The sequence below is a fragment of the Galleria mellonella genome, unplaced genomic scaffold, assembly GCF_026898425.1.
Source record: "Galleria mellonella isolate WM207_F2 unplaced genomic scaffold, CSIRO_AGI_GalMel_v1 utg35, whole genome shotgun sequence".
Lineage (NCBI taxonomy): Eukaryota > Metazoa > Arthropoda > Insecta > Lepidoptera > Pyralidae > Galleria > Galleria mellonella.
The window spans coordinates 6,688,041-6,701,604 of NW_026442082.1; the positions used below are offsets into that span (position 1 = coordinate 6,688,041).

Sequence of the window (13,564 nt, forward strand, 5' to 3'; positions counted from 1 at the left end):
AATCTCCGTAAAACATAAACGAACAGGGTTGCCAACGTGGGAGATTTTAATTCCCTACTTTATTATTTAAATAAATAAAAAAAACAGTTATGAAACGCATTATTCGATAACGTATCGTTACATTTTAAGGCACCCCCTCCCCCCAATTTGTGTTACATCCTCTAAAGTAAATAAAACCTACGTTCATTCAACATCTATTGGAGCCAGTTTATATTTCACTCTGCTCTGGTAACCGATATATGTGACCTCTGGGTGAAACACACAGAGGCTAAGTCGGTGTCAGGTCATAAATATCTGAATTCACTACGGAGCGTTTGTGACAGTTGTTAATTAATAAATCAAGGTAAGTAAATGTATGTTGCTATCAGATATCTCAGGTTGTAAGCACGCGGGCACGGGTCGGCTGCGGTTGATTGAAACAATAATCAGAGGTCATTGCAGTTGCACCCGTGACCTCTGGCGCCTCCAATGGGCGCGTCATACCACGTACCCACACATTGGACTATGCCTTGCCCACCTACCATATGTCTGTCCAAAGATTCGTTGATTCCAACATTGAACCATACATGAATGTATTGGCTTTGAGACTACAAATTAATGCAAGTTACTGCAAAAGATCGCGGCTCGCACTGTTGCCGCGCACGTTATCGACATAAAAATTACGGATTTGTCTACAATTATGCACGTTATAAATGATTGTTGTTTGACTATTTAAGTCCACAAAGTATATTGCGTAGTATGAATTTTTTTTTATACAACTTAGAATGGCAAACAAGCTGACGGTCCACCTGATGGAAAGTGGTAACCGTTGCCTATAGACACGAGCAGTATCATGGACATAACAGAGTATACTGTTTCGCCCATGATACCCTCCCATGCGTTGCCATTCCTGAGGACTCAGGTGTTATTTTCTGTACCCAGTAAATTCACGCCATATCCCAACCTTTAAACCGAAACACAGGCATGCAAACACAGCTGCTTCACGGTTGAAACACGAATGGGACAGAGGTACCCAAGCAATCGACTTTTGTACAAAGTCTCCCTCTGTATCGTCAACGGCGAAATATGAACATAATAAATTGTGTTTTATTGGCGATATGGTAGACCTTGGTTGGCATGACTGAATTGATCCACCTCGTTGAAGATATTAGCAGCAGTCCGCACCTATACATTTTGATATACATAAACGTGAATGCTACACGGCCGTAATGAGCCTTATACTGTGCCTATATTTCGTGTGTAGTCGTTCTAATTGATGAGTGCATGACCTGTGCATACGTGGGAGCGCGCCACCCAGCACTCGGCGCTCAGCACGCGGCACCCGACACCCGGCATTCGGCCGACCGACGGGCACGGTGCGGGCTCAATTGACCTCGCCGATTAATAGGAATTTATTACGTGCGTTTTTTATTGCCGCCGCCCGCCCCCCCCCCCCCCTCTCTCTACATAGAGCATGCAGGAATTGGAATTTATTGAAATTATAGAGTAAATGAATATTTCTTTAAATCACAGTATATTAATAAAAAAAAATGTTTGTAATGAAGCAAAATTATCGTTAAAAACCTGAAAAGTCATAATAATTAAACTCTGTGTTGGAATATATCATATAGGTCTCTCGTTGTGTACCATTTGAAATCTTTAAATTCGCCTTAGTCATCAAGTATTTGTCTATAACAACATAATTGGATTCTGACGTAAATTACTAGAATAGTACATTATTTCGCACTTAATCTTTGTTTACAGTTTTAGCAAACACCGGTACAAGTTATCTCGAATACTCTTCATAAAATATGGCCGTCGTAAGTTCGCATATTTTAGCATAGTGATAATAGAAGGCAAATGTAATAGGTATGAATCGAAAGTGTTCACATCCGTGTTACCGCCGCGTCGATCGTCTGCCAAACATCTGATAATATTTATACAAGCCACTATTTATAACTAAATTGAAACATTGGTTTCTATTTTAACCGCTTACAGACGGTGATCAACGTCTAATTTTGGAACAGGAAAGTGGTCATAGGGGCAACATTATGTCCTATCAAGTCATCAAAGTGTTATAATAAAGAAGGCGATTAATTACATAGCTGAAAAGTACGGTAGTTAACATAACTGAGATCAATTAACGTTTTTATGCTGTAACTTTAACGTAATATTATTATGATATTTAAGTTTATATCAGAATTTTATACCAAAGAGAGACTGTACAAAAGTCGTTTGCTTGAGCACCTCTGTCCCATTCGTGTTTCTACCGTGAAACAGTTGTGTTTGCATGGCTGTGTTTCGGTTTGAAGGGTGGGATATGGCAGTGAATTTATAGGATACAGAGGAATAACACCTGAGTTCTCAGGAATGGCAACGTATGGGATGTATCATAGGCGAAATAATATATTCTATTATATCCATGGTACTGTTCATGTCTATAGGCGACGGTTACCACTTTCCATCAGGTGGGCCGTCAGCTTGTTTGCCATTCTAAATTGCATAAAAAAAGACAACACTATGATGCCCTCCTGATGGAAAGTAGCAGGAGGGGGAGGGATTGTTAGCAATGGAGTTTGACAGCCCCATTGCCAGTCCAAGTCGTATAAGAGAGGCTGTCGATTAATGTGATGATGGTGGTGCGTGTGCGCAGGCAAGGTGGTGTGCGGCGCGTGCGGCGGCAAGTGCAGCGGCGAGGTGCTGCGCGTGTCCGACAAGTACTTCCACACGGCGTGCTTCACGTGCCGCACGTGCGCCGCCTCGCTCGCCAAGGGCGGCTTCTTCTGCAAAGACGGACACTACTACTGCCCGCAGGTACGCGCACACACACACGCGCGCGCACACACGCACAGCGCAGCCGCAAGTAATACTCAATCTACATTGACATTAAATGTCTCAAGCTATACAAGGAACAAAACTGCTCGAGTTTATTTCCAGTAAAAATCAGCTCTAAAATGTTTCAAGTACCTACATATTATTACGGGGTTTTCTTTAGTAATTTGGAAACAGAGGTTTTTTTATACTACTGAGGTGGCAAATAAGCATACGGCCTACCTGATGGTGAGCGGTTACCGTGGCCTATGAACGCCTGCAATACCAGGGGCATGCGCAGTGCAACTTATGGTTTTAAATAAACGCAATTATGAAGTAACAAGCATAAAAAATATAACCGAATTGAGTATCTGCTTTTTGAGGTACGCAGTAAAGAATTATCACTATCGATTCAGTATTATCTAAGATGTCGCGATACATATGCATATATAATGCGCGAAGAAGGAATCTTTCTTATAAAATTGTTTTAAAATAAATTCAAGAAATCGTAATTATCTGGTGCATGTAAAATATTAATGAAATAAAGAAGCAAATTGATCTACTTACATAATGATACTTGTATATTATCATTAGCGTGACATCGTATCTTACGAATCGAAAATGATGTTAGTGCTGATTCACAGCTATCTACCTATTTGTACGCTCCTCGCACCGTCTCATAGCCAACTGTCTGACGTTACATTCATTCGCCTAATATATATTTTTTGTCACTTTATTCAAGTCCATATTACTGGTTACTTCATTATACACATATAGGGAAAGTATTAGTACCTCTACTATTAATGATCAATTCAATGTAATAGTAGAATTATTCAAAATTTAAGTAGTCATTTCCAAAATTATTTATATTTTAAATAGCCCAACATGTCTGCATAGTTACTTACTGTACTTCTGACCTACTCTTGTTTATACAGCCAGGCTCCATAACTGTCTTTTGGTTGCGCATTGAAACTACTGGATACAGCAGTATGATATCTTAGTTTTTTAGAATGTGACAATTACTATTTTCCATCAAGTGGGCTGTATCAAATCGTATAAAAAACCAGTAGACATCTGTTTGATACTGGTTTCTGTATCGGTATTTAGTTTAGCAATGTTTATCTTAGGTACTCGAGATCGTACGGCACACTGCGCTGTACCACTTGAGTTGTAACAGGTGTTTGTGTATTGGGTTACAGATACTAGCCCACTGGGGCACAAACAGTTCACTATCAATAAGTTAGCAGATGGAAGGCAAGCGTTGTGACGCCTGCTAAATTCCACTGCAACTGTGTAGTGTAGTTTGTTATGCAATTCTATGCTGCTCTATACGAAAACATACAGATGCTGCTGTATTTACCATTCCCCATCAAATTCTATTATTGTTATAAATATGAATGTTTGTATTGTGTTGGCGTTTGTATGTTTGTTATTGTTACTCAATCACGCTTAAACGGCTGAACAGATTTGAATGACATTTGGTACACAGATGGTCCATGTCCTAGATTTACACACAGAGTCGTTTAAATTTTTCAGCCTAATTCGCTTAAAGTCGGCAAATCCGTATATTACAGCTAGTTATTATGTATTAGTTTTGTCTAACTTCAGATTATAATCAGTCTAATAGGTGTGTACATCCAACAAGGAACAAGGTAATCTTTGTTCCTCGTTGAATGAAAATAATCTTCCATCAACTTTTCCGAATCGTTTCATTTTTGAATGAGCTGCTATTTTTTCTTTTTTTTGTAAAAGTATTTGGACATTTGGATGTTTATTACTAAATTATGCATACTAAATTATCCATGTAGGAAATTAATGAAATTTAAGATACTGATATGGTAGATTATATCCTAATTTTACTCGTGTGTTTTTTTATGATACTTAAAATGGTAAACAAGCTGACCATCCAGTAATGGAAAGTGGAAGCTGCCGTCTAAAACATGAACGATACTATGGATATCACAATGCACTGAGAAATCCATGATACTTTTCAGGCATTTCCATTCCTAAGGACCATGGTGTTATGCCTCCGCACCTTATAATCTCACTGCCATGCCCCACTCTATTGTAATCAAAGTGCTACTATTATATGAGATAAAATGTTTTTTTGTTTGTGGCGCAGGACTACCAGCGCGCGTTCGGCACGCGGTGCGCTGCGTGCAACCAGTACGTGGAGGGCGAGGTGGTGTCCGCGCTTGGGAACACCTACCATCAGAAATGTTTCACTTGCGCCAGATGCAAGTCAGTATATTACATACGCTAGTGCTTACTGTAGCAGCAGGCGTTCCGTGTTGTTGCACCATATAATCAATTTTATATATCAATACAACGAAGTATTCTTATACTACTATTGTGGCAAATAATCATACGACCCGTCTGATGGTAAACGGACTTACTGTAGTTTATGAAAGCTTGTAACATTAGGGATGTCACGCGCGCGTTGTCCACCTTATTATGCCTTTTTGTAAAATCCCATCCTTGAGTGTTTGTGGGAAGAAGCTCCTCTGAAACTGCACTGTGCGTGACCGTTCATTCTAAAGTGTGAGAATAGATTCCCCGCCAATAAAGCGATGCTATAGTAAAAGGTGGGACGGTTAGGGTGATGATAAATTAGGCATGCGGTCAGCCCGCACAATGATATAGCGGTCACCGCATCTCATCATCACTGCATCACCTGGAGGCATTAGTTATGATTGTGGCATGAACACTATGTATATATATTCGTGGCTCAGTATATTTATTATAGCAAACAACCTGTCGGAGCCAAGAATATAAATGTAACGACAGTGCAATTTTCTTATTTTTTTCTTACGTAAAATATAATTTTTTGTAAGGAAATAATAATTTTTTGTAAGGAAATAATAATTTTTTGTTAAGAAAAAAATATTTGCCGTTTGTTCAATACGGCCTGCGATACTAAGATATCAAACAAAAATGTTTCTTTCTTATACGTACAATACCTATTCATTATAATACTAAAACTAACGAAACATTTTTATACCTAGTCCAGCAATAAGTTCTGTTATAACAAATAATAAACGTGTTCCAAATTCAAAATAATTAAAAAGTAGAAAAAAAGAAAAGTTTTTATGTAACAGTATTTATGGCCAGACTAGTCAGTAAACCATCGATCTGCAATGCACTGCCTCTTCATATCGTGTTAGCCTGCTGATTTACGGCCTAGCTAATTTTCTTACAGTAAAACGTACAATCATACGTAGTTTACGAGGGTGATTTGTGCCGTGAAATATTAAGCTCACATCAAATATTTTCCCGGTTCATTATTTTTGGCGCGTGGCCAATATCGATGTTTATATCGTGTGGTGACTGAGCAAAAACACGACGTGTCACCACACCTTTTTATATCGAGGATGTCGTAGGGGGCCCTAGGGGAACAACACGGCACGTACAACTTGTAGTGATACCTTATACCAAGACCTCTGGTAATATTCGTACAATGATTGTGGATTTTAATTGCATTTTTCTTTGCGTATCTAATTTCTTTACAAGAAATCGTAAGGAATGCCGGATTCGGGGTATATTTCCACTCAGAGTTTCTGCATTAAATTTGTTTTGAAAAAAGTGAATACCATCATAGGAGGTGGTATTTCCGAAAGCATGGCTGATGAGGGGATGGGGCTTGCTCTTGTGATATCACAGGAATTAAAAAATATATTTTACCAGATTCCATGTACAGGTTAAAATCTTAATTTTTAGGATTCCTTTAAGGGAGTATTTTATCGGTGTAATAGAACATGTTACTCTAGGAAAAGAGTACGAAAATAATTTCGAGCCTTCCATGATGATATGACAGTTCGACGCGTCGTGTTAACATGGGGAGCTCAAACTTTTCGTCCCACGTTCTTAGGGAAAAATGTTAGAACGCTCCCATAACAGGATAGTGACGATTTCACCTTGGCGTCCGTGGGTCGAGGCAGCCGCGTAGTGTAGTGGTAGTGTACGTAGGTGTTTAATGCGGGGCGGATTAATGTGGTGGTGGTGGTGTGTCAGGCGCGCGTTCCCGTCGGGCGAGAAGGTGACGTACACGGGCGCGGAGGTGGTGTGCTCGGCGTGCGTGGCGGCGCCGCAGCGGCAGACGGCGCGGGCGGCGCGCGAGCCGCTCGCCGAGCCCGCGCCCGAGCCGCGCCCCCGCGACCGCGCGCCCGCGCCGCCTCTCAACAACCACGCGCCCGCACACGCCGCCGACGCCGCACACGCCGCACACGCCGCCGACCAGAACGGTGAGCGACGCGGGCCCGCCCGAGGTAGACGCACACACTTCTTCTACTCGCACTCAGCTCGTAGTCGTAGCGGTAGGTGTAGCGGTAGCGGTAGCGGCAGCGGCGCGGCCACCCGTCGCCTCGCTTAGTTGGTGGACATTTATTTACCTTTGTTGACATTACATGCTTTTTAATGAAATTGAATAGTTATTTCATCTTCAATTTGCTCTTATGTTTAGTGTTCCGTACCAAAAAGGCACAAAGGAACCTTTATGGTGTGACTTTGTCCATCCGTCTGTTTATCACAACGCTATTTTGAAATTTAGTTTTACATAATTTCGATCTACGCTTATTGCAATAAAAATAATGGAAAATTTTCGTCAAAGTCAAATTGGAATGTGATATGAAAGGGCTTAATTTGTACATTTTTATACTAACATTTATTAATTTTTGTACTTTGCTTTTGACTAATGATTGAAAATGTGAGAATTTATAAAAAACCTCCAAAACCAACCTCATTATTGCGGTTGCGTTTCTAGCCACTGTTACAGCTTAAAATATAGAATTCCTAATTAAAATAACAATATTTTTAAATTTTTACTCATGTGTTGATGGTTTTTTTATAACATATAAAAATAATAATTCCGACCTTTTATCTAAAAACGCCTCTTTACAGACTTTACGGAACCCTCAGCGAATTAGTTGAGCTCACATTAGACTTTTTTTATATACAACGCTGTCTATCGATTATACACTTATTACCGTTAGATGGCATTGTTTATAGAACATTAAAAACTGTCTGAGATTATCCTTAATCTATGATGTTATTTATTATTATAATTTGTGATATTACTATGAATTTAGACAATATTTTGAAATAACTTTTTAATTTCAATTATTTTTATTCTCTGGTTTTTGTTCTTTTTTTATCTTCTTTTAAAATAAATGCTTATATTTCTACAGTAGATCGTGCATACGAGAGATGACAAGGTGCATCTTGTGCTTTTATGTCTATTATTCTATGTAAATGCAAGTGTACTCTGACGGATAAAAATTTATCCCGAGGACTATCCCTCATCTGCACAAAGCTATGCATGAACTAACACAACTTTAAAAACGTGCTTTTTTGATTTTATAAATGTTGCATGTTATAAATTAAATGCTATTATTAATGAGTATTAATAGACATAGCGTTGATTCATCGATTGAATTATTGAAAATCTTTTAAAACTCTGCTTTTCAGAATGCGCGGGCTGCGGGCAGGAGTTGTCAGAAGGACAGGCCCTGGTCGCCTTAGATAGGTGAGTGGAATTGACTGGTTATGGAAGAGATGGACACGACGCAGCCAGTTATTTTATGTAGTCAAATCAGCAAACTCGCTCTGAATAGCTGCTTAATGTTGAGGGTATTCAATTGTTTGTTTCAATCATTTGTACATGCTAATACAATATATCTGTACTTAGGTTGAAATATAATCCTTCTCTTATAGAGACTACTGGGTCTCTTGGTAGAATAAAAAATAAAAGTATTATTAATTGTTATAAAAAATTAACAATATTAATAAAAAATGACAGAAAGTATGCTCTGTTTTAATGGCTTTTTTAAAAGTGGGGGTTCTCAATTTGATTGTTTTTTTTTTTGTATATGTTACACAATGGCTTACTAATAGTTTATCGTTAGTCTCATATTAATTTTGTAATGATTGATGTAAATTTTTTTTTGGAAAAAAAATTAAAATATTGAAAGTCGCTGTTAAAGCGTATAGTGGTTAGTGGTAGTGGTAGTGAGAGCGCGCTGTACAGCGGCGGTGATGGTGATGTGCGCAGGCAGTGGCACACGTGGTGCTTCGCGTGCGGCGAGTGCGGCGCCGTGCTGCAGGGCGAATACATGGGCCGCGGCGGCGTGCCGTACTGCGAGCGCGACTACCAGCGCCTGTACGGCGTGCGCTGCGCCTACTGCCAGCGCTACATCTCCGGCAAGGTCTTGCAGGTCAGCCTCCGCTTCGTCCCCATGTTGTTTATTATCTCGCCCTCCCGTTGCCCACATTCCACCAAAACTGCGCTATAGAGCGGCTCTGCCGTGTGATTCAAAATCACGACAGACAATGGCACGCGAGTCATGTCTCTGATGGTGCAAACATTTACAAACTACAGTGAGGCTTGCCGTCGAGCGAACTTGTTAATTTTATTATATTATATAAAAATTAATTTTGTAGGTTACCTGTTATTAAAAAAAAACATTATTGTTCCGGGCGATCGAAACAGTAGATTATCACAGCCCGTGTGTGATATTATCAGCAGCGAGTAGATCTGAACTTCATAAATCGTGACAATATACCAAGTAGCGGGGTACGCGTGCTACAAAGACAGCCGCCGCGATATCATCGCGCGACGCTTTTCTCATCGTTATCACTGTCGCCAATCGCATATTATATTATATATATTGATAGGGTGGACACCACTGCGCGCAACTGTTTTGTCTTATTATTTCTTGATAGTGAGGGGGACACCACATGCAGTCATACACATGTTTCGTAATCATTGCTGACTAAACCATGGCGTCTTTGGGATTATTACACTATCAGATGTATTTAAAAACAAGTTATTTCTGACAAAATTGCTATGAAAAGTAGCGGTTTATATTTGGACCTTTTTATGTTACGCGATATCTTCATAAAATCTGATCCAATTTTTATTTAGTCATACAATTTAAAAACACATGAGACATCTAGCACTTAAAAGATAAAAGACTTAATCAAGATGGAAAAATTATTTCGGGATTATTACAATATAAAAATGATGTATTTGATTTTTTTTGGAGAATTAATTTATTCGAGATTTTGTGTTTAGATTCATGACGAGCAATAGACAAAACTGTAAATAGAATCGTCGAAGTATTATTTAGTAATTAAATTAGTTGATCGCACCATACGTAGTGAGTCCATAGGATCGTTTATGTTTAGGTATAGACGAGTACCATTTTTCATCAGGTGCGAGACATCAGCTAATTTGCCGTTCTAATAAGAATAAAAATTGGTCGGCGCGGTGGCCGTACATAGCGGCCGTTTATTATTAGATAATAAGTGTGCGCGTGCTCGACATGTGTAAATACATAATGTATCCGCTAACGGTACTGGCGGCTCTAAGTGTAGCGCCGTACGCGCCGCTGCATTCAAATTATTACATATCAACTATATGTAATAGCCAAATACGAATCGGCCCATATTTTTCCTAGATGACGCTGACCCCTGCGTAATTATCTAAATATAGTAAAATATTTGCTATGCTATTGTATAAAGATGTACTACGAGTACATTTTGCAGCTCGTTTCACTTGATAATGGATAGACAGAGAGATGGTTACACATTAAATTTTCACTTCATTTAATAATGGCACGTTAGTATCAGCAGGCTTTTTAAAATAGCAAATGAAATGAAAACTAAAGTAAATTTTATTCTTTATTAATTTTTACTCGTTTACACAGTACCAAATATAAATCAGTCTGGTATTTGTTAGTGAAATTTGAGTTTGACTTTGTAAAATATTACTAGTAGTAATTATAATATTAGAAATGTAACATTACTAATCAATCTGTTGTCATCACTGGTTTAAAATGCAGGCGGGCGACAACCACCACTTCCACCCGACGTGCGCACGCTGCAGCAAGTGCGGCGACCCGTTCGGCGACGGCGAGGAGATGTTCCTGCAGGGCGCCGCCATCTGGCACCCGCGCTGCGGGCCCGCGCCGCACGACCCGCTCGCGCTCGCGCTCGGCCTCGACCGCGCCTCCTCCGAGATGCAGGTACCGCCGCACGCGCACACGCACACGCACCCGCCCGCACACACCGCACACACCCGCACACACCCGCACACACACCGCACACACCCGCACACCGCACACACCGCACACACCCGCACACACCCGCACACACCCGCACACACCCACATACACTCGCACACACTTGCATCTCTTGTTATTAAACGTTGTTTATATGAATAATTATTATGATACTATCAAAGTACTTATGTGTTTTTAAAACATTAGTATAAAATTACTATAGAATTTAAACGCTAAGTGCGCACTTATTCACAACGAAACGGTCAATGAAATAAATTTCTTTAAACTGTCGCAAATTTGTCTGCACGAAAAAACCGACAACAATTTTTCAATATAATAATATGCGTTTCAACAATTAGACTTGCTCGGTTCCTTGCCGGTAAATAACTATACCATTCACCTATTACTTTGTACAACTGTTTTGACTAGTATCGTTTTAGTCTGTGTGCCTGTTGGTGGGCATTGGACTAGCGCTCCTCTATGCACACTGCACTTGTTATGTTCAGTGACGTATTGCACAGTAGTATTCGTATATTATACCACAGTACATATAGGTAATTGTTTCTTTATAGAACTGTCTTAATAATTATAAAAAATGTAACGTATTAAAATTGATGTTTTATAATGTTACTTATGGTACTGTAGTATAATTTGTACTTGGTATCTTAGTAATAAGGAATTAGCGATGTGACTACGACTACGCGTACGGAATATCAGAAGTCCCTCTACGTACTCACATCGTGTGTCTATTGTTTATATATTTTCAGTTATTTTTTATTTATTTGCAATATTTTTAGAAGCCGTTCGTTAATTATTAGATTATTGCTGTTAAAAGATGGCGTCAGTGGATGAATGTAGTTTAATTTACCCCGTATGTTTTTTAGTAAGTAGTTTCTTTTAATAAGTTTAGGTCCAAAATACTAGCGCCATCTTTTATGCGCAAGTGTAGCGCATGATCGTCAATCATACGTTAAAACTGTTTGCCAAATATATGTTATTAGAGAGCTAAAAAGGAAGTGAAAATAAACAAAAATAAATAAAAAAAGTCCGCCCTTGTCTGTGAACTGAAATGAACTGAAACAGTTTTAATGTGTCGAAATAACTCCAATGTCATTGCACTTGTTTGTGTTAGTTGGAACACTTTAATTATTATTTTAATGGTACCGTATTGATCTAAAATACAAGTATTTATTTAATAATTTTATAAGCGTTCATAAATCCAATGTAGTATGAAATTAACACAAACAAGTCCAAGAGTAGAATAGCCATCGTATTTACGTTAGTCCATGTAAAAATCCGAGTTCGCAGCGATCTCATCTAAATAATAAACAATCAGACATCATGTTCAGCCAGTTGTTAGGGTTCCTGGGGGTGTGTTTATTTGTTTTGATAAATTAAAAAAAGTCCCTTTTTATAAATATTTTTTTAAATAAAAATCTTATAACGTGGTCGCTGCGGACATGCGATATTTCATCTTGCACTGGGTAGTCGCTCGGAGTGCGGCGTGGACTAGCGTAGTGGTGGCAAGCTTGCTTGCTTGTTTGTTTGCGTGTGCGCCGTAACGCTGACGCCCGTCGTCACTCCGGCAGTTCTCGCTGCGCTCGCGCACGCCCAGCGTCAACGGCTCCTACGGCAGCCCCTACAGTAGCCTCAACAGGAAGGTCCGTCACACACTTTTTTTTGGTTTTATTAAGTTTACTTGCACTTGAACGCGTCGTATTTAGGATCTATGTATATATTTACAGTTTAAATGGAATTAATTGTGAAGCTTTGCTTACTTGTATCTTATAATCGTAATTTTAGATAACTGTAAATTTAATATTCGGCTAAGTAATTGTTAAATTTATGTCATTTCAAATAATAAATGTGGAAATTAATATTGATACAGATTATCGTGAAGATAATTTACAATCAATTTGAGGTGATACTGTTAGTGTACTACGAGTACTGTTACTCGACTTGCAATTGGCAAAGAAATCTAACAGTTAGGTATCACTCACGTCAGTGTTGCCTATCATTCTACGTTTTATGATCCTTCGAGCCGGACTAATAGTTTTGTTTAAAAAAAATATATATATTTGACACCTGCTCAGCGTGTTCAAGTGCATAGTTTTATATTTATTTTCAGTTGACACATTTACATGTTTCTATTTTCTTTTAATATATTTTTAATTTTGTTTCCCCCTTAACAATTTCACTTGTATTTGTATGTAAGTTTTACTTGGCACATGTAGCCAGCATGTGGATGTGTTGACTAATTGTAGTATGGTCAACAACTGAAATACTCGATTACAAACTATTTTGAGCTTTGTTGTGATCAGAGTGAAGGTCATATTTTTATGGCCGTTTGTTATTGATCGTATTTTGCTGAATTTAATAACTTTGTCTACAACATCTTTTTATTAATTTTTTTGTAATATTATCTTTTTCTTTATTATATTGATTGCTTATATTTTATAGCACTGCATTATTTAAATGTTGTAGATAAAGTGAACCTGTTGATAAAGTATAATAGTTGATGAAATTTGTAGGAAGTTGGCAATAAATAGTATAGTAGTATTTTAGTTATGCTTTTTAAACATTTATTGAAGGTTTTATTTAGTATTTACAATTTATTACGCTAAAAATCATTAGTCTAAATAACGAAAACAACAACAGAATGATAATTATTTGTGCAATCTGTAGTTTAAGTATTTATGAGTTCGATGAGAATTCGT

General features: G+C 38.5%; 1 protein-coding gene across 7 annotated transcripts in view; it reads left to right on the top strand.

Annotated features, from left to right (window-relative positions):
- Nucleotides 1-13,564, top strand: part of LOC113514491 (actin-binding LIM protein 2) — a 97,126-nt gene that overhangs the window by 66,205 nt on the left and 17,357 nt on the right. For 5 of the 7 annotated variants that reach the window (XR_008253078.1, XM_052896893.1, XM_052896889.1 and 2 more), the window contains exons 2-8: nt 2,633-2,793; nt 4,913-5,031; nt 6,802-7,055; nt 8,254-8,311; nt 8,837-8,999; nt 10,629-10,811; nt 12,437-12,508. Coding sequence is in view for 6 of the 7 variants with exons in the window: in XM_052896893.1 (XP_052752853.1) it covers nt 2,633-2,793; nt 4,913-5,031; nt 6,802-7,055; nt 8,254-8,311; nt 8,837-8,999; nt 10,629-10,811; nt 12,437-12,508 (1,010 nt within the window). In the remaining variant the exon portion in view is untranslated. The remainder of the gene's footprint in view (nt 1-2,632; nt 2,794-4,912; nt 5,032-6,801; nt 7,056-8,253; nt 8,312-8,836; nt 9,000-10,628; nt 10,812-12,436; nt 12,509-13,564) is intronic. The other 2 variants (XM_052896890.1, XM_052896892.1) reach the window with 2 other exon arrangements.